Source organism: Porites lutea, chromosome 7 (assembly GCF_958299795.1).
Source record: "Porites lutea chromosome 7, jaPorLute2.1, whole genome shotgun sequence".
Lineage (NCBI taxonomy): Eukaryota > Metazoa > Cnidaria > Anthozoa > Scleractinia > Poritidae > Porites > Porites lutea.
The window spans coordinates 125,643-150,000 of record NC_133207.1 but is presented as its reverse complement, the minus strand read 5'-3'; the positions used below and the strand labels follow the sequence as shown (position 1 = coordinate 150,000).

Sequence of the window (24,358 nt, the reverse complement as noted above, 5' to 3'; positions counted from 1 at the left end):
ATTACATGAAGTACTTGTAAGGAAGTCACTGTTGAACTGTTAGATTACATGAACTGTTTAAAATGCACTCGTCAATGTCTTTCCTCTGGAGGAGAGGATAGGCATTTCCAGGGGATTTTCATATCTTAAGTGAAAATTGATTAAATTCCCATCTCTAAGGAAACCTCTTCAGCCTGTGGAGAATCCCTGGCAATCAAAACAATCACACATTTGGATAAACTGTTCATGGCCATCAAGGTCCGTCTTTCCCTGTTAAGTCATTAATTATGAGTGATGGAAGGTAGAACCACATAACAAACACAAAGGAAATATTGAAGGCATGATGTAAGTGAGGTGTACAAAATGGCTTGCCTCTAGCTCCTTTGTTAACTTGTCATCTTCAGCATAAGTGGGTTCTAGTCCAGCTCTCTAAACTTTTTTAAGATAGTAGATTGAATGGGTAGAAGATAAATTAAAGATGTTGATAAGTGCTTGAATTCCCCATGTAATGCCCTTTATGGGTCGGTTATCAGTGAGACTTGTTCCTTTCCTGTTAAGCATGACTTATGACTATGTAAAAATATTTAACCAAGTTCGTTTGATCTCACGTTATGTACTTATGAGTATGTATACATTTTGATATGAAAAGTTTTGAAGTAAATGATTGTTACTTTTTTTATTTGTCAATGGTTCTGCTTGAATTTCAAATTATTTGAGTAAATCTTTTGAAGGTCTCTTATTATGTGGCAGGCTTTGAAGTTCCTTCGCTAGAGTCTCACGTGACATAAAAGCAATAACTGTATTTACCAATCCCCAAAGTACACTCTGTATACTCCCCCCCCCACCAACCAACACAAAAAAACATTTCAAATGCTTTTGGGAACATGCAGTCCCAGGCTCATATAAAAAGAATAGTTTATGCAAAATTGTGGTTATCACTACGGTTCACGACCTGATTATGACGTGATTATTAGATGACATAGGATGAGTAAAAGCTGGTGCTTTTCAAACAGAGTCTTTAATGTGTCCTTATTTTTACTAATCGGAACTTTAGATACCAATACCTTACTTGATGACGTAAATTTGTTTGGGACGTCAAACATACATTCGACGTGTTGGGTTCGTAACTACACCTTCTTGTTATTCACCTCTAAAGTGCAAATCAGCCGAAGAAACCCTTTTTCTGAATTTCAATCAACGCGAAAGTGATTGATTAGATCAGTGTTTAGTCGTTACTCTTTCAGCCATTCAGAACTCGACTTGTAAACAAACTCCCAGTGGGACTGAGAACAATGTAACTTTCCGAGATTGATGGAGACATTTTCTATTCAGGACTGTTTAGTGATCCCCATTGTTAACTTGCCAGATTTGAGGGATTTTTTCTCTCTTTTCTTTTTCTTTCTTTCTTCTTTCTTTTTTTCACGACATGCGTTATCTACTGAAAAGGGCGGAAAAAATTTCTTTACAAGGAAGTAATTTTTATCAGTGGTAATATCAACGGGATTATAAATAAAGCCTAAAAATGATAAAAAATGGTATTCGAAAGAAATACTTATAATGAAACCTCTGCGCTCTTAGCTAAATCGATTCAGGTGACAATTTCATGGTGACTAAATTCTTGACCGTGAGTCAGCAAAGTATATATGAAAATGCAAGTGAATAGTCAGGAGAGAAGAATAGTCTCCAGGGAATAATCTTCAAGCAAACGGAGTGTGAGGCTCTCCGGCAGTGGTCATTCTTCTATTCATGAAATTCTGAGGTAATCAGGATACAGGAAAGATAAAAACAAGGCTGAAACCCATTACCAGTTCAACGGCATTATCAGTAACTGAGGGAGACCCCCACGTGACAGTTCGTTGTGTGTGGTCGTATCTACAGAATATCAGGTGAATATTTTTTTCAATTGTTGTGGAAAAATTTAGTAACCTTGACCGTGCTTGTTGGGCACTTGAAGATATTTTGAAGTTGAGATTTCCGAAATATCTAGACCGTGAACACGTGCAGTTTTTTTAACTTAAACAAGTTAAACACATGATAATGTATATCTGTCTTTTCATGCGTATTTATTATTTTTTATCAATATTCTTTTCTTGGCTCTATCTAGTACATACTCCCAGCCCCGAATTATGAAGAGTCAAATTTACAACTACACTTGCAAAAACTGAAGGTTGATCCTAGTGTCGACATAAGTAAGGAAAATACAAATGTGAGCAGAAAATTTCTCCGTCATACCAGCTCTATACTGAATTGAACGAACTGGCTCTCGGCTGTGGTATGCTTTAACAATAAAACCCCTATTATGAGCCAATTGTAGTTAGAAGAGCTGATATGAAGAACAATCGAAAAAGAGGCGACATTTAGTTACGATTTAAAGCAGCAACAAATGTTGTCGCTATCGCCATGAGCATGTCCTGTAGTTGGGAAGCAAAGAGGATGTCATTGCATTTCATTTCATTTATAAGTTGAGGCCAACAAAGCAGAAGAAAGCAAATATCCGTCATAATTATTTAAAATATAATAATTGTAAATTGATCGATGTGGATCATAAATTGTCACTGCAGTATTCGGAATCAAGAGCATCCTGACTGGTTTTGACGTCAAAAAGTGAGCCGCCAGTAAATAACTTCCCTAAAAATCCTAAACAACAGAACCTAACAGGCAAAATTATCACCTGAAGCTCTCTTGTAAAACTACGAAGCTTATGATTAATGTAAAGCACTAACATGTTTAAGGAATTGTTGCGCTGATTGGTCAGAAGCACGAGTTACGTCACCAACTCCATAAAGGAAGTAAAACTTTTTCCTCGAGTATTGTTAATCTATAAGCACTTAGGAATTTTTTAGAACATTGGAAATTCCCGCTTCCTGTTATTCCTGCAAGTTCCATTACTTTTTACCTCGACAGTTGGGTGGGTTACTTTTCAAGCCAAGTGTTTTTAAACTTCTTTGTAATCTATAAACGAACAGCTGTAAGAAGGGGTTTCTTTTTTAACTTCTTGCCTTTGTTCAGGTCCCACCCGAGAGAACCGACCCGTCCTAAAAAAGTCAACAAACCAACGAAACATAATTTAGCACTGAACGAAACGCGGCGAAGCTTAAGACGACATTTTTGAGGTTGAAGGCTTAATTGCTAATCTTTGCTGCATATTCTCACGCAAAAGGTTACGTTCCACTCTAAATCTATCTAAAGTCAAAGCCTCTAAACGGTCTGCTTTTGTCATGCCGGCAAAACTCTCTCGTGATTAAACTGAGAAAGCCTGTGTTTGCTGAAACACTTAGGTTATGTTACTAATAATGGCATTAAAACGGGTGTTTATGACATAATGGGATCAGAATGAATAGATCGTCCTTGAGTATTACGCCATATCCTGTTTAAACATGGATTTCCGTTTAACACTAGAGATTAAAAGGTTTATTATGAATGACTTACCAAAATCAAGTATAATCTCTTGACTAGTGTAATATTTAGCAATTTGTCTCTGATATTTGGAAATTCTGAAGTTCTACTTTCAGTTGCGAGCGTCTTTTGTTTTGTCTTGGATGACGATATGGATTTTACCAATTGCGAGGTAATTTTTTCTTCTTTCTTCTTGAATTTATAACTCGAAAAACGGAAAAGAAACATTATTTGGATTGTTGTTATGCTCGGCATATTTGATACTCTTTGAGCATAGTTTAGGATACACTGTTTTGGCAGTTTAAAATGTACCAAGTATGACTACGAGTTGCTTTTCCACATATAAGCTGCAATTTACGATGTTAGACTGTTCCTCATTTTAACTCACTTCTCCAATCGTTTAATTTTTCTACAGACTTTAGTCAAATAGTTTGGAGCTTGATTGCGCTGACTGAGCAATGTTCTCACCACGTGGAAACTAATCCTTTCTGAGACCATTGCGAGAAGGAAATGAAACTAAAGAAAACCTGCATTGTATCCAATATTTGTAATCATGACTCCAGAGTCAAAAGTCAACTGATCAGACAACGAAGTTCTTTTTTTATATAAGAATTTCTTTTTAAGAAAATTTAAAAGTCAGGGCCTCGAAAGCGTGCACTGAATCAGGTAGTCAGAATTCTGCTACATAAGCAAATCTTAAAACCTTTATTTTCTACACTTACTGACGTCATACCTTTATAATTTCCTCTAAAATGAAGTGAATTAGGATAGGTTGCTATGGTAACGAAAAATGACGTCATTGGAAGTATATGAGTGTAAATTGAGTCCATTTTTTAAAAAATGCATATCTTTTGACTTCAAATAGATTCGGCTTAATTTCCGAGAAAAATAACGAAACGTCCTAGAAAAAGCAAACCTACCAATCACATGAGCGGTCATGCTGTTTTCCCGGAATCCCAGTCGCTTTTTTTTTTGACATAAAACTGTTTTTTTTTTTTTTTTGCAGTCTCTAAAGGGAAACGAAGCAATAACAATAGTAAGTATTTGCTGACGGCGGAGCGGCAGTGCATGATGGATGTATCAAAAAACTCGGCATACAGGGAACAGCAGGTACGATCTTCAAATCTAATCACATTTTATTTGTTTGCTCTTTATATTACTTTCGGTGACCTTAGACTAGACTGTAGGCCACTTATCTTTCAATGGCCATTTTTTAGTTTGCTTAAGAAACATATGAGTGGTTCACAAGATCAGCGAGCTTAAACCTTTTGTTGAGAGGCTGCATAATTCAAGCTTATATTGTCAATACATTGGGTGGAACCTGTGGTAAATGACTGTCATGGGGCTATCAAGAACTTAATAAGGAAGGAAACAAAGAAGTGACTTCCTTGTTAAGACCGAAAGTACCTTTTTTCTTTCCTCTAAGAAAAGAGGTATGGTTACCGAACTGAGATATCAAGGAAGTGTTAACAATGCAGTTTCTGGGAAGAAGTTCATTACGTGTCAGGAAGTTGCCCGGAGTAAACAGCAGCCTGTTGGCAAAGTTCATGGAGGAGGAGGGAGGGGTTGGGATTAGGAAAGAGAGTCAAAAGATTTGCCACTGTGGCAGATTTCTTTTTCCAGTTAACCAATGATTCCTTTGTGGTAAAGTATTCTTCTTTATTTGCGTCCAGTGTCAGAGCAGGCGAGCACTTGGTTCCCTATGACTCACACACTGTTTCGTTTCTTCGGTTTACGGATTCAGGGCGTACTTCTTGCCCCTTCGTTAACTGACAGGGGTCGGTAAGGTCCGTATTCGTCTAAGTATCATGACGTTCGTGACCCCAACCTCCAGGTCAATAGGACAAAACAACTTCAATCTGGGTTTGGACTGTCTGCAGTGAGAGCGTGTTAATTATTAAAAGATCAGTGCAGCTGTATCCTTTGCCTTTGCTTTTCTTGTCCGTAAACTTTGACGTTGGACTTACTCCTCATTTTGTTATGGTCGATAGTACATTTATTATACTGATCAACTACCCAAGTTCTCATTGTAAACGAAAAAAAAAGTTTTGCGAAGAAGACTGCAGTATAAAAGTAATAATCTGATTCACGCCTTCTTTGTAGGCAATCATATGATGAAAATCAAATTTCGCCTGTTTGCAAAAGACATCTGATGTTGACAAGTTCAGAGCGTAACTTGTGCGTAACACGGTTTCGAAATGTGACGTCACAAGGAGCATCAACTAAAAGTCGCTAATATGAATAATAATGCGTTGTTTTACAGTAATTACTATACAGAAAATGGTTGTCGTTTCCGAGAAAAAATGAATAATGATAACTTCAGAGAAAACAGACATTTCATCGAGGACAAAAAAATGCCAGTCGACGACCACAAGTAATCATGTGAAAATAGCATGATGCGGTATTCTGGCGTTTAGTTAAATCCCTCCTCCAAGAGAATCTCGTGCTCTGTGCTATTTTCTCCTTAGTATTAAATGAAAAGGTATCACAACGACAACATAGGAAAAGTTTGGCTCGGCATTTGGCATGCATGATGAACGGGTCAATTGCGAAATCGTGTACGGAACAGGTTTGAGTTTTATTCCTGATATTTTTGTTACGTCCAATATTATGGTCTTTTGCCAAGCATTACAGATGCAATGGAAGATTCATTGCCGTCGCGCTCCTTGTATGATTCTTACGTTTTTGTTAGCGATGACAAACCTCTTTCTTTAAGTGAGGGAGGGTAATTATAGGCGGGCTGGAGCTTATCATCAGCCTTTACGACTGTGAAGTATCTAATACTGCTACTCCCCCTGGGTAGTATGTTAGTTTTATATTGCTGAGTTATCTCCCAACCAACCGTCGCCTCTGCACTCCTAATATATACACCTAGATAGGCTACAAACGCCATGTGGAGCTTATTCTTTTGTCTAGGGAGATAACACGATGGCAAGAAGGCCAGACCTTATCTGAATTCTGATGCGCTATGTTCACACGAGTTCTCACGATTGGATGTGTCTCTATGAGGCAGTTAGAAGCTGGATTGAGTTTGCTTTATGAAGATTCAGCCCGTTGTAGTATCTGAGAAGCGTTAAAACTAACTCAGTCAGGAGAAAATGAGGATAGTTAGAGAGTAATTCATAAACGAGTGTCTGCCTCCTTACAAGACTTGACACTGGAGGTGATCAGAAGTTGATTTCTAGGGAACGACTTTTTATTATTAGCTAAAATATGTCAAAGGAGGTAAAGAGATGTTTCGCCACAGCAATTCACAATCCATTTATGACGCCCAGTCTGTTGCTTCACTTCGAATTTAATATCACCCCCCTTTCCCTCCTTTCTGTGTTAACGGTAAGGGGATAGAGTTAAAACCTTACAATTTTCATACAGCTTTCGTCACTATCTTGAGGAAAGGAACAAAGAACAGAACAACAGGTTTATCAGGGAGAATTTGCATAAGTCCTACCAAGATGAAGTCTATGTAAAAAGGCCAATGAAAATCAGCCCTACATGGCAAATAATATTTTCTTTACCTGACAAGTTTATGAATTATTTTGACCAAAATGATGCGCAGCTCGACTGACCAATCACTACAAAGCAGGTTTCCATCTCAAACTCTGACTCATGAATAAAAAATGTGCGCTCATGAGTTCGTGATGGTATGTATGATAATTTGCTGAGTATAGCAAGTTTTTTCTTATCCTCACACGGTAAAGTCAAGATACTAGGCTATTTCCATTTTCCCCGCTTCTCGCTTGAAAATGAGAACAATGCATGGGAAAATTGGAATAGCCTGTGTACAGACGCCCCCTTCCCCTCAGAAAGATTGTTTTTAGGGGAGGGGCGTCTGTACACAGGCTAAGCTGGAAGAGAAATCATCGTCACAGCAGACGCTTACCTCGCAGTGAGTTCAGACAACGGAAAATTCCGCTGACATGGAAATTATCTTTTTCTTTCCCGTATGGAACTTTGAATTTTAGGTTTTGTTTTTTCTAATAACTCTGGCGGATACGAAGAGGATGAGGAGGCGGAGTGGGGGGGGGGGGGGGGATAGGAGGCATTCTTTAATTAATGACGTCATCCTCCGTAAGGTTCCCCTACAACTTCTTCAATATTTGCTATATAACAATTAGTCAGCACTTAACTGAAATTGTCCGTCTTTGCACGTCACTGATGTTCCTGAATTTGTTGGGGTTTAGGTTTTTTTCCAGCAATTTAATGTAAAAGAAAAGGCAGTAGAACAATAACAACAAGAAGAAATAATATATAAATAGTGAAAAAAAAATGACTGACTTGAAATCGAATGTCGTGATATAAGCCTACGATTACAAAACACGACGCCTTAAAGTGAAACTTGCTTACTTCTCAATATTAATGAAAACTGCTCCTCGATTTCCGAGAAAATGGAAAGCTGAGTAAGTTCTAAGAAATAGGCACTCTTCTGAGGACAAAGAACTGTCAATCAAACAAGCAGCCCTGAGGCGTTTTCCAAGAATCGCCGGGTTACTTTTCCAGGAAAATCTATGCCTTGTATCACTATAATAGTTTGTTTTTAAGGCTTCTCACCTTTAAGACAAAGAACGGGAAACACGACATCAACAGCAACAATAACTTATAACAACGAACAACGCGTTTGATCACAGGTAACCCAGGCTCTGTGATAGTACCACAGTACGGTTCCAGTAAAATTACAGTGTTTGTATGGGGTAAAAATATCATCCTAAAATTTCTAGGAAATACTTAAGAAAGATCAATGAAACTTACTCTGCAGTTAATTGTTGTTGTCCTTATTGCTCCAACGCAGTTTCGTGATAATTTGCAGTAATTTGTTCAAATTCACTCTATCTACAATAATAATATACAAGGTAGGAAACACGAGGTGCCATTTTCGCCGACATGCTCTCATTCAACACAACTTTTTCCACGAAATTCGAACTCCAACGGAAAATAAACATGCCAGGATCGTAGAAATAGGATAGCAGCAGATATAGAAACCAATGAAGCTTTCCCAGATAGGGAAACGAATCCCACAGACTTTGACAAACTCGAAGAATATAATCCAAACACACCGAGAATACGCTCGCCGAAGCAGCCGGGCCAGATCAACGCGCGGACAAGAAAATGAAGCCTGGGCACTGTACAAAAAAATTCCATCCCGGGAGTCCTGGGGTGACCTTTCTAGGGACCGATACATCATTTGCCCAAAGCCACCCTCCCCTGCTGGAAAAATACTTGATAGAAGGCAGTTGTTCTTCCTAGCCAATCACCATTTACCAGAGCAAACCCCGCACACGCGCCTGAATTTAAATGGCTAAAAAAAAGTAATATAATCAGGAGAGTCTGCGGAGTTACAAGGCGTCCCATTTCTTTTACTATTAAGGAATGCAAATAACAGTTATGCAACTAATGAAATAACAACGCGAAATGCTTACAAGGCGGGCTAAAAACAAGGTTGAACAAAAGGTAGATGATGACTGAGATACTGTTGCTGTGAACTCTCGAGCGAAACTATCGTAAATAAACGGTGAAGCTTACAAACTAATGTCAAAAATTATACAGAAAATTGCGACAGAATATGAATTGCGATAACTGAGACGAATGTGAAAGGCACGTGCACTAGTAAACAAAGAACTAGCGCGATTAACATATTTAGCGATTAATGCGGCAGTAACACGCCGACTTCTTGTCAATACAAGTGAACGCTCTATCGGTTAAATATGTGAATCATTGTGATACACCTCTCTTTGAATTTGGTCCTGTTGTACAAATGCCTCGGTAAGAGCGAAAATTCACTTATATCTTTTGCTCGTTTTAAGTTTTGTAAATCGTCCTTCGTTGTTCTTTCCTTTGCCCTTATAACCTTGCCCCATTGATGTTTGATAAACTTTCTGAGGACCAGCGCCAGGAGCTGAATATAGTTCGAGAGGAAAATAATCTCTTTATAACAGGCCATAGTGATTGGCTAGGAAGAACAATTAACTTCTATCAAGTATTTTTCCAGCAGGGGAGGGTGGCTTTGGGCAAATGATGTATCGGTCCCTAGAAAGGTCACCCCAGGACTCCCGGGATGGAATTTTTTTGTACAGTGCCCAGGCTTCATTTTCTTGTCCGCGCGTTGATCTGGCCCGGCTGCTTCGGCGAGCGTATTCTCGGTGTGTTTGGATTATATTCTTCGAGTTTGTCAAAGTCTGTGGGATTCGTTTCTCTATCTGGGAAAGCTTCATTGGTTTCTATATCTGCTGCTATCCTATTTCTACGATCCTGGCATGTTTATTTTCCGTTGGAGTTCGAATTTCGTGGAAAAAGTTGTGTTGAATGAGAGCATGTCGGCGAAAATGGCACCTCGTGTTTCCTACCTTGTATATTATTATTGTAGATAGAGTGAATTTGAACAAATTACTGCAAATTATCACGAAACTTCGTTAGAGCAATAAGGACAACAGCAATTAACTGCAGAGTAAGTTTCATTGATCTTTCTTAAGTATTTCCTAGAAATTTTAGGATGATATTTTTACCCCATACAAACACTGTAATTTTACTGGAACCGTACTGTGGTACTATCACAGAGCCTGGGTTACCTGTGGTTTGATGGCGGATAGGGGGCCAAGGATACCACATACCTGGGAACAGCTGTGTAGGGTATGATTATGACATTACCACATAAGCCTAGCTAGCGAGGTTTTCAGTCAGTAATAGTTCGAAAGACAAGATGAGAACAGTGATGCATTGGTTTAAGTGAACTGAGTTAAATAGGCAAATAAATAGGTACGAATGAGTATGTAGGAAAGTTAAAGAAAGTACTTGCAACTTTCATATTTAAGAGAGTCTTGGAAGGGGTATGAAATGGGACCTGGGATTTGTCTAGTATTGCACTAGGAAGATGGAATTTGAGTCGCTGGGTTTGGAAACACAGACAAAAAAATGGACGAAGGAGATCGGGCAACACTGAGTTCTATTCACGACAAAACGTATGTTCATCGTACCCAATCAACTTCTCATAAGTCAAAGTGGCTGCAAAAATGCTGAGATGTCTAAAAACTCTCAAAGGTCGTTAAACGAAACCAACACGCTCAGCTTTTCCGGTTTTATGTGAAAAAGATTTAGTTCCCCGGGAATAATGCGCATGTGCAAACTAGAGTATCTCGGCAATCAAACTGGACTGGTAGTAACTGTCTAACTGAAAACGAACACACGATCTAACTTTAAGTCTGTTGAGATAGCGATTTTTGACCCTGAATAGTGATCTGAACACGATTTCGCAATCATAAGCTTTGAAAATTAAGTCTGTCAGGCTTCGGTGTATGAAACGGCCGCTAAGGAAGTCATCATAGAGTTGAATTAAAGTTAAAAATTTTGACTGAACGATTGAAAAAAATTGATAAAAAATTGGACGCATTAAACGAGGGTCTCAATGGGGTGGTGGCATTTACGGTTATCGGCGAAAATTTTGGCTCTTTTACGGCTATCGGTTAATTTTTTTCAGTTACGGTTAACTATAAAGTTAAAAATTAATTTCTTTGTTTCAAAGAGTTACATATTAATAAACCTGTATTTTTTTGTATCTTTAAACCAAAATATATGTTTTAGGATCATCTCGGGATGAAATAAGTCATTCTTCTGAAATTTTTCTTAATTTCATAAATCATTCTTTTAGAGTATTTCACTTCTAATATCATTTTACGCATAGAAATGTTAACTATGAAAACGTTTGTCATCTTCTGCATCTTGGCGTGATTTCCTTTTCTTCAGGGGCTACTGATCCGTTCTTCGCGTCGCTTTGTATTTGCTACCCTCATCTCTTTTTACTAGGGTCTTTACCCCACTGAAGAACAGATTGTACAACATGAACTAAAAAAGAACAAGCATACAAATTGAGACTCTAACATTTTTGTGACTCTCACATTTACAAGCGTCGGAGCCAAGCTGAGAAGTACGCGGCTTTGAAGATCTTTGCCGCAGTTTTCTCATTCTCTTAAAATGACATGAACTCTTTGTTTAAAATAGAAATAAAAGGTTAAGCTATTGCCAGTCAACGAAAATTTTTTATGAGCCATGAAAAGGACCATTCCTAATAAAAGGCAGACAAGACATAACAGTTTATTTGAATAGAATCTTCGTGAAAAGCAAAACTAGCAAAAACGGAAACCCGGTAAAGAGCCGATTAAAAATTATAGCCGCGAAATAAGAATCACAACCGTTCTAAGTGAGTTTAGCACCTTCCTCAAATTACCAAATCTAAGGAGCAAAATTTTTTTACGGTTAACTCTTTTTACCCTATTTACGGCTAACGGTTAAAATTTTTCAATTTTTACGGCTATCGACTAAATTTTGGGCCGTTTTACGCCTATCGGTTAACCCCATTGAGACCCTCTTAAATCTCGAAATAAATGTTTAGTTAAAATGGCGATGTATATCATATTAACATATAGTCTTAAATAAGCACCTTATTATTTTACCGCAAATTCTACGTAAAACCAATGAAGATGCAAAGACAATTTAAAAGACAATGGAACAAAGCCTGAAAAGCACGTGTTGAAGTTATTTTTGATATGATCTTTTAACATTCTGCAGCTGACGCAAAAGCATTCCACTGCAACTGTTGCAAAGTAACGTGTTCTCGCAGAATTGGAAAAAAAACTTGTAAGAGATTTATTTTAACTGCATAAAGGGTAGTTGGGCGGTAGTGAAGGGGTGCGGGGGAGTAAAATGATATATTCCCCTCTTTTCTTTCCCCTACTTTTCGAATACCTGCTACGCGCTCTGACAAATGACTTCATCGCGTCAAATAATTTTATTTATGTAGAGCGATATAATTAAAGATAATTGTCTCTCTAGTCTCTTCAGTAAATTGAACGTCATATTAAGACTACACCTCCGCTAACACTTATCAGTTTAGGGCATCTGAAACTGATCGGGCGGCAAAGGTTACTCAAGGTGACGGTCCAAACCGGATATTGAAGTTATTTCCATGCCTAACCAATGCACCACCCAAATATGTTGCCCATATTGCTATTTTACATGTTACTTCTCTCACAAATGACTCAGGGTTGTAGGAGCCTATTAATTAGTTTTCGGAATAAGTAAATCTTGTCGATATTTGTAAATGCCTTTCGCCAAGCACTATAAATAATTTCCGATATTGCCTTTTTCACGGTCCATAGTCCAGCTTTCAGAAAATTAAGAGCAACCCACACAAGTTGGGTTGACTTTAACCGGAACTTTCCAGTCGCTTGACGCTTAACCTTGTACTCTAGTCAGTCGCTTTGAGCGCTTTTTTTCCAGTTGTTTTTGTCGGTAGGGTTTCTTTTTCCTTTCTTTATCATCCCGCCAGAAAGAAAGCTCTCTTTGACCTCTGAACCCGCATGGATAAAAACTTCCACTTAATTTTGCTCTTCTGACTTTTGAAACTGGGAGCAACATTTGTCTCGCATGTCGACATGCAGATGTATTGACTGAACAGCGCTGAGGCACCGCTGGTTTATTTTGTGATAAAATGTATAGCTTTGGGCGCTTTTCAGTTGATCTTTTCAAGATGGAATTATCTGAGAGAATTTCTAAGGGAATTGTGGGCAATAGACTACCAAAATAATTTGGCGTGATATCTGAACTGCTACAAAAAAGACGTATTCGTAACCTGAGTTCTCGCAAGTAACAGTTTAACAAAGGGTTCGAAAAAATGTTGTTTCGAAAATGTTTGGAGTCATTAGTCGTGGAACTGATTAGTTATAGGCTAGAGGGGTTGTAAAAGGGACAGTTTAATCACGTCCGCTCAAATGAGTTAACATAGTTCGTGTTTCTGAATAACTAGCGCCTACAAGACTTTGAAAATTATAATTTGTTGCAAGTTTATAGGAGCGTTGACTATAAAGTTAAAGTAGAACTGATGGCACTGAGATCATTTTCTCAAATAACGCTGTTTTTTGTTGCAACAAGACTACGCCAAAGAGATAGATAGGCAATTTCGTTTTCTTTTGTCGAAGACAGATAGCTAAGTCCATCAAAGTAGAATGAACCCCCCCTAGTATCTAAAATGTGCACACTTCAGGTCGAGTGTTCATGGGTGACGCGAAGTTTTAAAAAACGGCGTGGTTGCCCCCGTACTTGCGTGTGACGTGGCTGCATGGCAAGCGGAAAGATGAGAAACACCAACTTCGGCTTTCTTTACTACAAACTTGCTCGAGGCACGCAATTCTTTTAGAGGGATTGGCTACTGAAGACGTGGGAGGGTAAAAATGGCATTCTTTTGATTTCTAAGATGTTTACTTCCCTCCTTTAATCATGTGTTAAACTTTGTGACGCCCTAACATCTTTGTGTGACTCGCAGGCGATGGCCCATCGAGAGCTAAGTTCGGGGATTAGCGATTTTCTATTTTTGGTGCAATTAGCCTGTCTGATATGAAATTCTCTGCAACACACTGTCATGCCAATTCTAATCATTACAAATTCACCAAAAAGGTTGTGGACAATCAAAACTCCTTTGTTATATAACGACACATGACTGGACGAAATATTTACCCGTCTCCCAGGTAAACGTCTGAAAGCTCCAATATTGAAATTTTTTAAACTCAAGTATAGTTTTTATTAAAATGTCTTTTAAGTATAAGATGCAAATAATAGGTGTATGGACTTTTAGGCTTTGCCGTCTCGTCAGATCCGCTCCCAACTGCTGATATTAGCTTTTCTCTTTCCCAAATGCATCTATATGACGTTTCCTTTACAAATACATTTTCACAGAGATAGCGTTCTTTTAATTTCTAAGATTTTTTCAGCCCACCTTTCCGTAAACACCGTTTTTCTTAGCCTGCTTTCCCTTTGTGATGTCATAACGCCTCGTGCCCTTGTTCGCCCTATGGTTGCCAGTCATGCGAGAAGCCGCCTGACCTGAAAGCTCATGAATTTTGGAATCTATTATTAGCAAGTCTGGAGAAACGTTACCTTATTAGTCTGCGATTGTAGAAACATCATGTGAAGGGTCACGGTAGACTCCCCAAAACTAAAGAGATATGCTACTAATAGCCGATAGGACCTTAAGTCTAGCTTAACAAATTAAACATGGTATATTAAATCCTCGGTAATTTCTTTGTAGCAGGAGCCTTTTGCTGTTTGATTCTAAAAAAGCTCAGAATTGCAGTTACTACATGTGAGGTGTCTTCTTGGTTCTTAAGTGACCATGTGTTTTTTTATGGATCTGGGACAAGTTCCGGGTTTGTCCCTAAATCGACTTATCCCAAGGAATCCCCGGAAATTTTGGGTTTTCATCCCTTTTATTCTAAGCTAAGTCCAAGGCGGCAGAAGAGGTGAGATACAGGTGAAAGAAAATGTTTTACAATCTCAGTCTCTTAACGAAACCATTCTAGTTAAGTTTTTGAGAATAACTTAAGTATCGATGATATTGAAATCAGCATCGATCCCAAGCCATTACGCTGTTAACCTTTCGCAATTCTGTATTCAGTACAAACACATTAGAGGCAAGCGATCCTTTAAACCGGGATGCTTCTGGAGAATATGTGATAGTGTTCTGTCAGTGTAAGCCTCCTACATGTTTTTCTTTTGCCGGTGTCAGTTTTGTGAAGTGATAATAAGACTGCTTATGACTCAGCAAAGAGGGCCCATCACGAGCCAAGTTCGGAGATTAGCGATTTTCCATTTTTGGAGCCACCAGAAAGTTTAAAATTAATGTTTTTGATACAAAATTCTTTGCCCTGTCATGCCAATATTGATAATTTCGAATAACAAACTTGTACATTACACTGTTACTATTTCGGGAAGTCACGAGACTGCTGAATTTTAATATGCAACATCTTTCGACCGAAACAATTGAAATATAGCTTAAGCTAAGTTAAAGTAAGTCTAAAAAAGTATTCTGTTCACTAAAGTAAGACGTTTAGCTCAATAAAATCTGACAAATATTCATCAAAATACTAAAATACCTTAAAACGACGTGATATCGCATGACTTTAAACAACACGTGAGGATCTGTCTAAGTAAAGTCACGCTATTGTGGGAAGAGAATGTGATAATTTTCTTTGAACCATATCGACAAAAACATGTTAATTCATATTTCTATTGATAGATTTGATTCGATTCGCTATGTACAACTAAATCTGCCACGCCTGCGATTTTTGCACCAAATCTATGACTTCTACAAACCAAAGACAATAGCTGACATGGCGAAAATTTTGTTTTCTCACTTGTTCCAAATTTGACAACGTAGACAGTGCAATAAAGAACCAAATTTACGTAATTAGTGCTCTTGTCTAATGTAGGTGACTCGCTTGAAAACAGAGAAGACTTCTAAAAATTTACATTTTTTTCCCCGTACATGTTTACTGGCATTTGAAGTCCATGTAAATCTTGACGTCACAAGCCAGTCTGTAATTTCGTCATCTCGATTGATCAGGAGTTTATGGTGACGCATACAAAAGCAAATTAGTTCACCTTTCAATATCAGTTAAAACAGAAAATTGTGCCACAATGTGGTATTATCGTCTGAAACCTAATCCGAAAATCGATGTTCATTAAAACGTATTTCTTGACGTTTATTTACCTGCGTAGGAGCTTCAGACTGCTTTTTAATTTTCATCCACAGCGAAGCGTAAATAATACTCCATCCTAGAAAATCACAACTTTTTTAGAAATGGACGTTTAAAACACATTATTTCTTTTTCTTTCCTTCTTTGTTCATTTATTTTTATTGAGGAATACCCGAAAACGTTCAAACTGTACTTTGGTTGTAAAATATGTCTCAAATCAAATGATTTCCTCGTCCTGAGCGTGACGGATTAACATGATAGGTTCAGTGAACTGTGTGTGTCTGTAGTGATACACTGAATTCTGTAGTAGAAATCTTGCAGTGTGAATATCTACATACTGGCTACTCTGCAGTTATTTCGCGGACCACTTCAACCGTGAAAGGGGTCTCACCCATTTCCGAAGAGCAGTGTTTTGGAAAGGCATCCAAACCGCTAATGAGGTTAATATTGCCCAAGGGAAATGGATACGTTAACAAGAGAACTAGCTTTAATTTTGCAAACCTCAAGAGATTTGCACCCGATGAATTTAGGACGAATGAAAGTGCTTGCTCCACCTTAAACAGTGAAAGCCCGACCCATATAAAAAGTGCCAGAAGAGTAGAGCATATTTTTTTTATATATCTAAGTATTCGTTAAGTAAGAGTTCGTTAAGTCGAGGTTCCAACCTGACTTTAAAGGTTGATTCAAATCAAGTCTGGGAACACAACATGCTCGCAATAAAAGAGCTTTTTACCCCATGGGTCATTGGCGTTAATTAACAATGATGATGAAGACAGACACTATATGACGTGGGCTGCTTAAAGCAAGTTTCAGCGACCACGACAGTGTGAAGGCAGCTCAAGGTTTTTCACGGCCTAAGACTGTATACAAATTGGCGGGTTTAACTTTCAAGAAGCTCTATACCTTCACCTGCTGTTACGTCAATGCTTCTGTGTCGTAGAAAAGGGCGAAAGAAAATATTTTGTTTTCCTTTGAAAATTGTTGAATTAGAAGATTGAGAAATCTTGAAAGTAGAACGAAAGTCCACTATCGGAATACGCTTAACTCAAGTGGAATATAATGTTTATTCAAATATCTTTGAGTACAGGATAACAACAGATATTGAGGCGTGATGACTTTTACAGGCTTCGCCGTTTTTTGAGATCGATCGGCCCAACTTCACAAACCCGTTACATTTTTTACAGCTAATCTTTTGCAGACGTAGCATAATAAATATGTACATTCGTGGAGTTATCAGAAAGTTCTTTTGATGTTTTAGATTTTTCAGCCCACTTGTTGGTAAACACACACTAATGCTTTCACTTTTTAGTGACGTCAGAGCGTTTCGCGCCCTCGATTGCAAATCATGCGATTCAACGCTATACATTGATTATCATTTTTCTATTATCAGCGAGTTTGCGGATGTGATATAACGTTTTCTGAAGTGTCATTCTTAGCTAAGCAAAACTAAATAGTCTGCTTGTTGTAAGTGAGAGGTAATACGCCACCGCACTCAATTCATATATTATTATTATCATTATTATTTTAAATGTATGAAAATAAGAATGCATTTTAATAGCTGATTAAAACTTGTTTTTTGTTTCTATGATTTGCTTTCGACAACTGCTACTTTATTCGACTGAATTGATTTCGACGCCTAAAACGTCAGCCTGGTCCTCGACCCCCACAAAAAAAGAACAACACAACAGTTTTATTTGTAAGTGGCACATCGCACCGCATTGACATCGTGCAGTATAATTACATTGCATTCAGGTGAATCGGCTGATTCTGTGATTTTACATCAAATCTACGGCTTACGCAACTAACACAACGATACTACTAAAACGTACTTTCAAAGTTCGAAAGTTCAGGTTGAAAGTTCATCTTTGCAACAAGAACTTCGGTTCAAATTTAGGTCTACTGCACCCAAAAACGGCGACAAATCTTGCCTTACACGAATGTCTCATTGCACTTAGTAAATAGCATCCAGGGCAAGCTTGCAATATACGGAAATTGGGGTTTTCACGTCTTCACGAGACAGACAATGCTGATAACCTAGGATGGTGTGACAACAATGAAATCCTAATCTAATGAGATTACGCCACAATAGGGTCAGCCATTGTGACAATTAACTCATGCTTATATATTAATGGTGGCATGACTATGCAGAAATTCTTTATCACGATAAATGTTAATCTTTTTGTTGCTGAAACTGAAATCTTCTTTGCGTAAGCTATAGTCCCGGTATCCGAACGTCACGAGATAGCATGCAGAAATGGCACCTGTTCCCGAGTGACGCATGGAAAAGCAAATACGCGTAGCTTTCGTTGTTTGAGACAGAGATGTACGCAATTATGTTCATCTATCGCCTGAAATTCAAGGCTGAAAATCTCCAACTTTCTTTATCTATCTGTGGCACTGAATGATATGCACGAGATTCATCGTTTATTGACGCATTTACTTGAAATGAACACCTTGCAAAACAAAAAAAACGAACGTAATTTTGTGTCTTCTTTAACGTACAAGAGCTGATTCCTACTGACACAGCGCTGAATCGCTGATGGCTAATATGCGACGCTTATTATTATTATTATTATTATTATTAATTTTTTGCACCTGAGTGGCCTCTGTTTTTGGTTCCGGTTTCCGGGTTTGTCCTGGGCCTATGGTAGCTTTCCCAAGGAATCCCCGGAAATTTAGGGTTTGTGATAAATTCTATTTTGATCACTTTGGCCTGCGCCACGGTCAACTTAGACTTGCCCTCAAGTCCCGCTACGCAAGCCGAGAAAAATGCGATGCACAACAACAGAGGGGGGAAGTCTAGGACCTAGGGGCAAAGAGCTGAGGCATAGGAGAACAGAAAAAATGATTTAATACTACCTAGCTTTTGATATTTACACTTTTGTTTGTCTGCCATCATATTTTTTGTTCTCGTCTTTCCCAATCGAAGAACAATCGAATCAGTTTTGCAACACAGACGACGCGCGTTGGCGAGTAAAAGTTTCGCAATCCGTCTGGACTGTGCATAATTAACAAATAGTCACGCACGACTTCTTTTTTCTAGAATGTTACATACCGCATTTAAAATCGTGACTTATTTTCCAATTAAGTTGAAAGAAAACCTCAGAGTCGGGTGGAATTAGGTTGTCCAATTCAAAAACAGTGATTTTGAATGTGTATAAAAAGAATTGCTGAACAGAAACAAGACATTCAAGTTACCCTTATGCCCAGATATCTGATCTTGTTTATTCTAGATTGCACTGTATAATATGTTGCCCTAACAACGGCCAAGTCATTGGTTCGCTGTAATCCCTATGACGCAATAGAGTCTATGCTAAACTAGGAACAATACGTAATCGCTGTATATTCAAATTATTTCGCCGCTCTGATATATAGCTGCGTTCGATGGGGCTTTCCCAGAAATAGAGGTGACTCAGAGGCCAAACAAGGGAAAGGACCGCCTGACTATTGACAAAGGATTATTTGGCGCGTGTGCTTGATTTCGCCCACGTGCAAGCTGAATTAAAATTACGGCCACGAACATGTTGATGCGCCACTTGCCTCTGCCATTGCCTATGGACACAAACTCAAGCGACGAAAGAAATATTTTGTCTGGAGGAACTACAATGCCAGTTCCTTACCATTTGGATGAATCGGATAGCGACTCGATTGTAAGCTCAATTTTTTCTTTTATATTTTTTGGAGCTTTTTTCATTCGATCAGTATTGAGTGACATTTGCAAACTTTCAATTTATATTCAAAATATTACGCTCTCATGGACGTGACTGTATTAATTTTTTCCCCGATCAAGTTATGTATTTGCAATGCTCAACCAATTTAGGGGAAAATCCTTCATTTAAGGCAGCATGACTCAAAATCATAAAACATTGCTCAATCGTGGATCGATTTAAGTCATCCTTCTATTGTTAGTGCTCCTACTGCTGCAACGAACTCGAAGGACAACTGACTCGACAAAAATCGCTCTATATAAATAATCACGTGGCTTTGTTTTGCCTTAATGCTGCCATTCGACAATTTTAGTTAAAAGTAAAACATTCACCGAATGTTTTTAAAATTTCGTTTACATATAATAACAGGTTTCAAGCGAAGATGCGACAAGTTACACGGAGCTTATGAATGGTCCAATGACTAACAGTGGGGCAAAAGAAGAAGTCAAATTAGGACTCAGAAAAGCAATCAAGACTCGGCGAGCAGCGCAGGGCTTAGAAGGGCTGCCTGTCATTGAAGAAAAAAGACCGAAAATCGAGACGGTAAGTCGCTGTGTATTTTGGCAGAGTTACAAGATTTTTTATTTCGATTCAAATTTAACGTTGTTATGTTTTGCGGTTTGTGAAACAATTGATATGCTAATGTGTTGAGATGTTGTTCAAGTCACGTATATGGATGATTTCATCTTCATTGTTTTTATTTTCACATGTAGCTTTCTTTTGAAGAAGAAGAGAGGAGGCGAATTAGACGGGAAAGGAACAAGGTAGCGGCTTTTAAATGCAGGCAGCGAAGGAAAGAACACATGCAGAAACTACAAGACGTGAGTGTTTTAAATTGAAAATTATTTTAATATTCCGACATCATATTCAAATTATTGTCACGCGTATTTTTAACCGGATACGTAAAGTCACACACATGACTCGCGACATTCTTGATATAATCCTCCATCCTTCCGATTCCGTTTTAGTTCCGAACGGATACTTTTTCAATTGGCACGTCCCTACTCGGTCTTTGAACTTGAACCCCAATTTGGTCATACCAGCAAACATTGGCGTAACACCTACGCTATCGATGTACATTCGGATGGGCGCGGTCGTTTAGATACGTTTCAAGCCCACACTTTTTGTCGAGTATTGTTTAGAAAGGAAATTGAACCATCTTGTTAATAGTTGGAGTCATCATTTTAGTCTTAAAAGATAGTAAGCGCATATCTTGTTTCTTGTTTTATTAGCTAGGGTAGGTATTGCCTTTACAATAAATATCACACACTCTTTCTCGCTGTTTCCGAATTAAAACTGAGTAAAAGAAGTCCGAAAGTAAAGTAGAATGTATGAAAAAGGTTTTTTTCAAAAAGATCCTTTCTCTCTGAAAGTTAAAATAATTCGTGTTAACATGAAAACACGTTACCAAATCATACAAATGTATTCTGTAAAAAACTTTTTCTCTAACGTTGAGGCCCAGTTGACTGGTCTTGACTCATTGTGACGGAGATTTTGGGAAACATAGTAGTAAGAAGGTACACAAGCCGAACCTAAGAGCTTAAAAGCATTTTAAATTTATAGTCAAGCTATAAAAATGTAGACATGTATAAAGTAAATCGGTTTAGCTTCACTTCGAAAAGTTGATTAACTCGAACCCTGTCCCCATTGAAAAAGGTTTGTGCAACTTGCCGCCGAATCTTTGGTCTGAAATAATTATGTTGAGTTTATACATTAACCTGCATTGCACTTTCTTTTCATCTCCAGGAAAGTGATGAGTTAGACAATGAAAACAGTGCTCTAGAAACAGAGCTGGCAGCACTTAAAGCTCAGAGAGATCAACTAGAAAGCATGCTAAGGAAGCATAAATGCCTAGTCAACTCTTCGTCAAATGAATCTGCCTCGTTGGAACAGCTAACTGATGTTAAGTCACCCCATGCGTGCTCAACAGAAGTGAAGCCAACAACTCCCACAAGTTCGGCTGCGGATTCTGTGAAAGCTTAAATGTTACTATGGACTATTACTTGGCTAATTATGCTTCATGAATCTTCGATAATCGGTCTGGTACCAGCTGTGCCGAGTGACTTTACAGCGCGAAAGTTATTATCTGAGGAATTAGTTTTGTCGTGGCTTATGAAAAGCAAAGAAAGAATTCAAAACCAATGTTTTGACACTGCCCAGCCGAGGTTATGTCAGTTGCAATTAAAAAACGCCCAAAGTGTGTTTCAAGGATTGCTAGGATAGATCTTAAAAGAGTTATATTATAAGGTAGCTAAGAGATTTATGAGTTAAACTATGAAAACTGTAAGTAAGAGGTTAAGTATATTCGAAAGTTATTTATTCACAGAAAGTCGCTTAATATATTAATGTTTTTAAGAAGGTTTTGCAGCTTGTTGTTTGGTAGATTTTTTTCAACTTTGTCCTGAGGGGCGGATCCAGAAGTGGTGAATTTGTTGCAGAGCCACCCTCCTTTTTGGCTGACTACTATGGTTGTTAGAACAGTTTATCTGAACTTTGTTTTCGTGTTACGGGTGAAAACGTGTACCGCCAGTGAGGATAAACGATTTGAAGATATTGATGTCATTTAATTGTTCTTAGATTCCAATCTTTCGTTCCCCAATTTTTGAACGTTTTGGAGACGCCATAAGGTAAATTCAATTAAACGTTTTGTTTCGTGGCCGATTTGTATTAACCCACCCTCTTACAAAAACCTGGATCCGCCTCTGTTCGTTTTTGTTTTGTTGGGTTTTTCAAACATAGCAAGGAAACTAGAAGTTCGAAGTTACATATTAAGTGTGTAAGATTTTTCGTGTCGCTGTTTTTGGTTGGTTGTAGTAAATATAACTATCAGAATACAGAAGGATCGAAAAACATATGATAGATACAGACCATCTGTTAACCGTTTTATCACCCATGACATACCTCGTTTTTGTAAGTTTTAAAAAAGTGAGAGCTAGTGAAAGTCTTACTTCAAGTAACATCTATATTATCTGTGTGATTTCGTTACCGGGCTTTAGAGGTAGAAAGAGTTATTTATACTACCATGAATCGTGTTAACTATCATTAGCTTAGAAAAAGGTAATTCACGTTCTTATTCGGAGAGTTTTAGGAGAAAATTGACGTCGGTCAGGTAGTTGGATCGAAGCATTTGGTTGGCTGGCATGACGTCATTTTCACATACTTGTCAGAACACATGTAATGGTACCATATATTTATTATCTTATTTTACTGACGATTGCCTTGCCGGTTCGAGCTTTCTTAGTAAAAGAGGGCGTCCGTACAGATAATATTACCTATACTTGTATATACTCATTTTATTGTTAAATTTTAGAGTATTCAGAGTTTTTTTCACACTGTGTATTTGAACTTGTGGTGCAATTTCATCCTTGGTTTAAATTTTCAATTTGCTTTCCTTTCTCTTTGGGCATGTTCAGTACGGACAAAGAGTAAATAAAATTCAAACGATGGATAAATTTCCACCACAACATATTTGTAGTGCTTTAATAAATCAATTTTAATTTTACTAATTTATTGAATGGAGTTGAAGGCGGAACTATAAATAAAGTCAAAGTTAGAGGAAGTCATTGTTGACTCATTGTGGGGAACTATAACCCTTCCTTACCAGTTTTATAAAAAGCCACTTCACTGAATTCCACTGTTTTCTTGCCTGTTTATCAGTTCAATGACTACGTCACTCGCGTTGCTCCAAGAGGCTTTTTCGTAAAGTATTGTTTATAATTCTAACTAGAGCAAGTTGAAAGAAGAAACGACATCGACAAAGACCAAAACAAATGATAAAAATCTGCATAACTTGAATAGTCTCTCCGTGCTTCTATCAGAATTTAGACTGTTGATCTATTACTCTAATCGACCATAGCTCTCGACCTATTAGCGCGAGAGAAAACACTCAGTTATTGTAAAAGAAAACTATGCCGCAACCACACATCCCGGATTATCTAATCTGTTACGACTTGTTTTGGTTTGTCTTGTTATTGTTGTTGTTGTTTGTTTAAAGTTACTCAGAACTTCTTTCCAGGCGTGTTTCGATTTGACAAAGAGCTGCCGCGCAATTTCGTCGGTTTCGTTGTATAAACCGCTACACTGAGCTATTAGTAACACTGACAACTTTTCTTTTTTAAATGAACTGAACTTTTTCCAATTAAGAATCGAAGACGAACTTTTTCGTGATTTATCCAGTCCGAGAGTGTGACGATGGTCATGATCTCAACATAGTTTTTTCCTCAACACAAAACACTTTCCACATCCTCTGCTGTAACGATAGTAAACGGAAACTTGTTTTAAAAAAGGTTATTGACTTCATGTTCCAGGCGTTGGTCACGTCCATGTTTGCATGCTATTTTAAGTTGTGTGCCGTAGTCTTTGATATTATCCAAAAGTCTTTTTACAAAAACAGGCACTACCGAATTGGGATTTTTTTTTCTTTCCTCAGCAATCGCTAGGCAACGAGGCTTCGAATGCAAACCGCATCAGCGGCCCGTTTTTACCCCTTATAATAATAGTTATAAATGAATTTCTTACTTTATTCAAGGCCTTTCAAATCAAACTGTGTCGATATGATGACATGTTGTGCCAATTATTTTAAGCCTCTTCAAATTTTTAATACTGGCAGTCTATCATTTTTAAAGGACCAACCACAGTTATCATCCTGCTTCCAGCCTGTTTTGTAATTACAATCCTACGTTTCCGTTCTTGTTCCACTAAGGTCATAACATTACTACACATTAATTTATCCTCAGTTACTTATTGTAACCACACGTGGTC

At 38.0% G+C, this 24,358-nt stretch overlaps 2 protein-coding genes across 3 annotated transcripts in view; both read left to right on the top strand.

Annotated features, from left to right (window-relative positions):
* LOC140943455 (uncharacterized) overlaps window positions 1-593 on the top strand; it is a 2,993-nt gene extending 2,400 nt beyond the window's left edge. The window contains exon 2 of the mRNA XM_073392544.1: window positions 1-593. This exon is cut by the window's left edge and continues 432 nt beyond it. The gene's annotated coding sequence lies outside the window, so the exon portion shown is untranslated.
* A 2,808-nt stretch (window positions 594-3,401) lies between these two features.
* Window positions 3,402-23,156, top strand: LOC140944954 (uncharacterized). Of its 2 annotated transcripts, XM_073394062.1 has the most exons (5): window positions 3,402-3,547; window positions 4,382-4,485; window positions 19,967-20,140; window positions 20,311-20,418; window positions 21,344-23,156. In XM_073394062.1, exons 2-5 carry the CDS (start codon window positions 4,444-4,446, stop codon window positions 21,578-21,580), a joined length of 561 nt encoding a protein of 186 aa, XP_073250163.1. In that variant the 5' UTR covers window positions 3,402-3,547; window positions 4,382-4,443; the 3' UTR covers window positions 21,581-23,156. The 2 variants fall into 2 exon arrangements, with proteins under 2 accessions (XP_073250163.1, XP_073250162.1); XM_073394061.1 differs by lacking the exons at window positions 3,402-3,547; window positions 4,382-4,485 and adding an exon at window positions 19,284-19,540.
* The last annotated feature ends 1,202 nt before the right edge of the window (window positions 23,157-24,358 follow it).

What these genes read in the sequence shown, in the direction of transcription:
- LOC140944954 (XM_073394061.1), top strand. Translation starts at nt 19,412, where the DNA reads ATGTTGATGCGCCACTTGCCTCTGCCATTGCCTATGGACACAAACTCA. An exon ending in AATCGGATAGCGACTCGATT is followed by an intron (nt 19,541 to 19,966) that starts GTAAGCTCAATT and finishes ATATAATAACAG; the next exon opens with GTTTCAAGCGAAGATGCGAC. An exon ending in ACATGCAGAAACTACAAGAC is followed by an intron (nt 20,419 to 21,343) that starts GTGAGTGTTTTA and finishes TTTCATCTCCAG; the next exon opens with GAAAGTGATGAGTTAGACAA.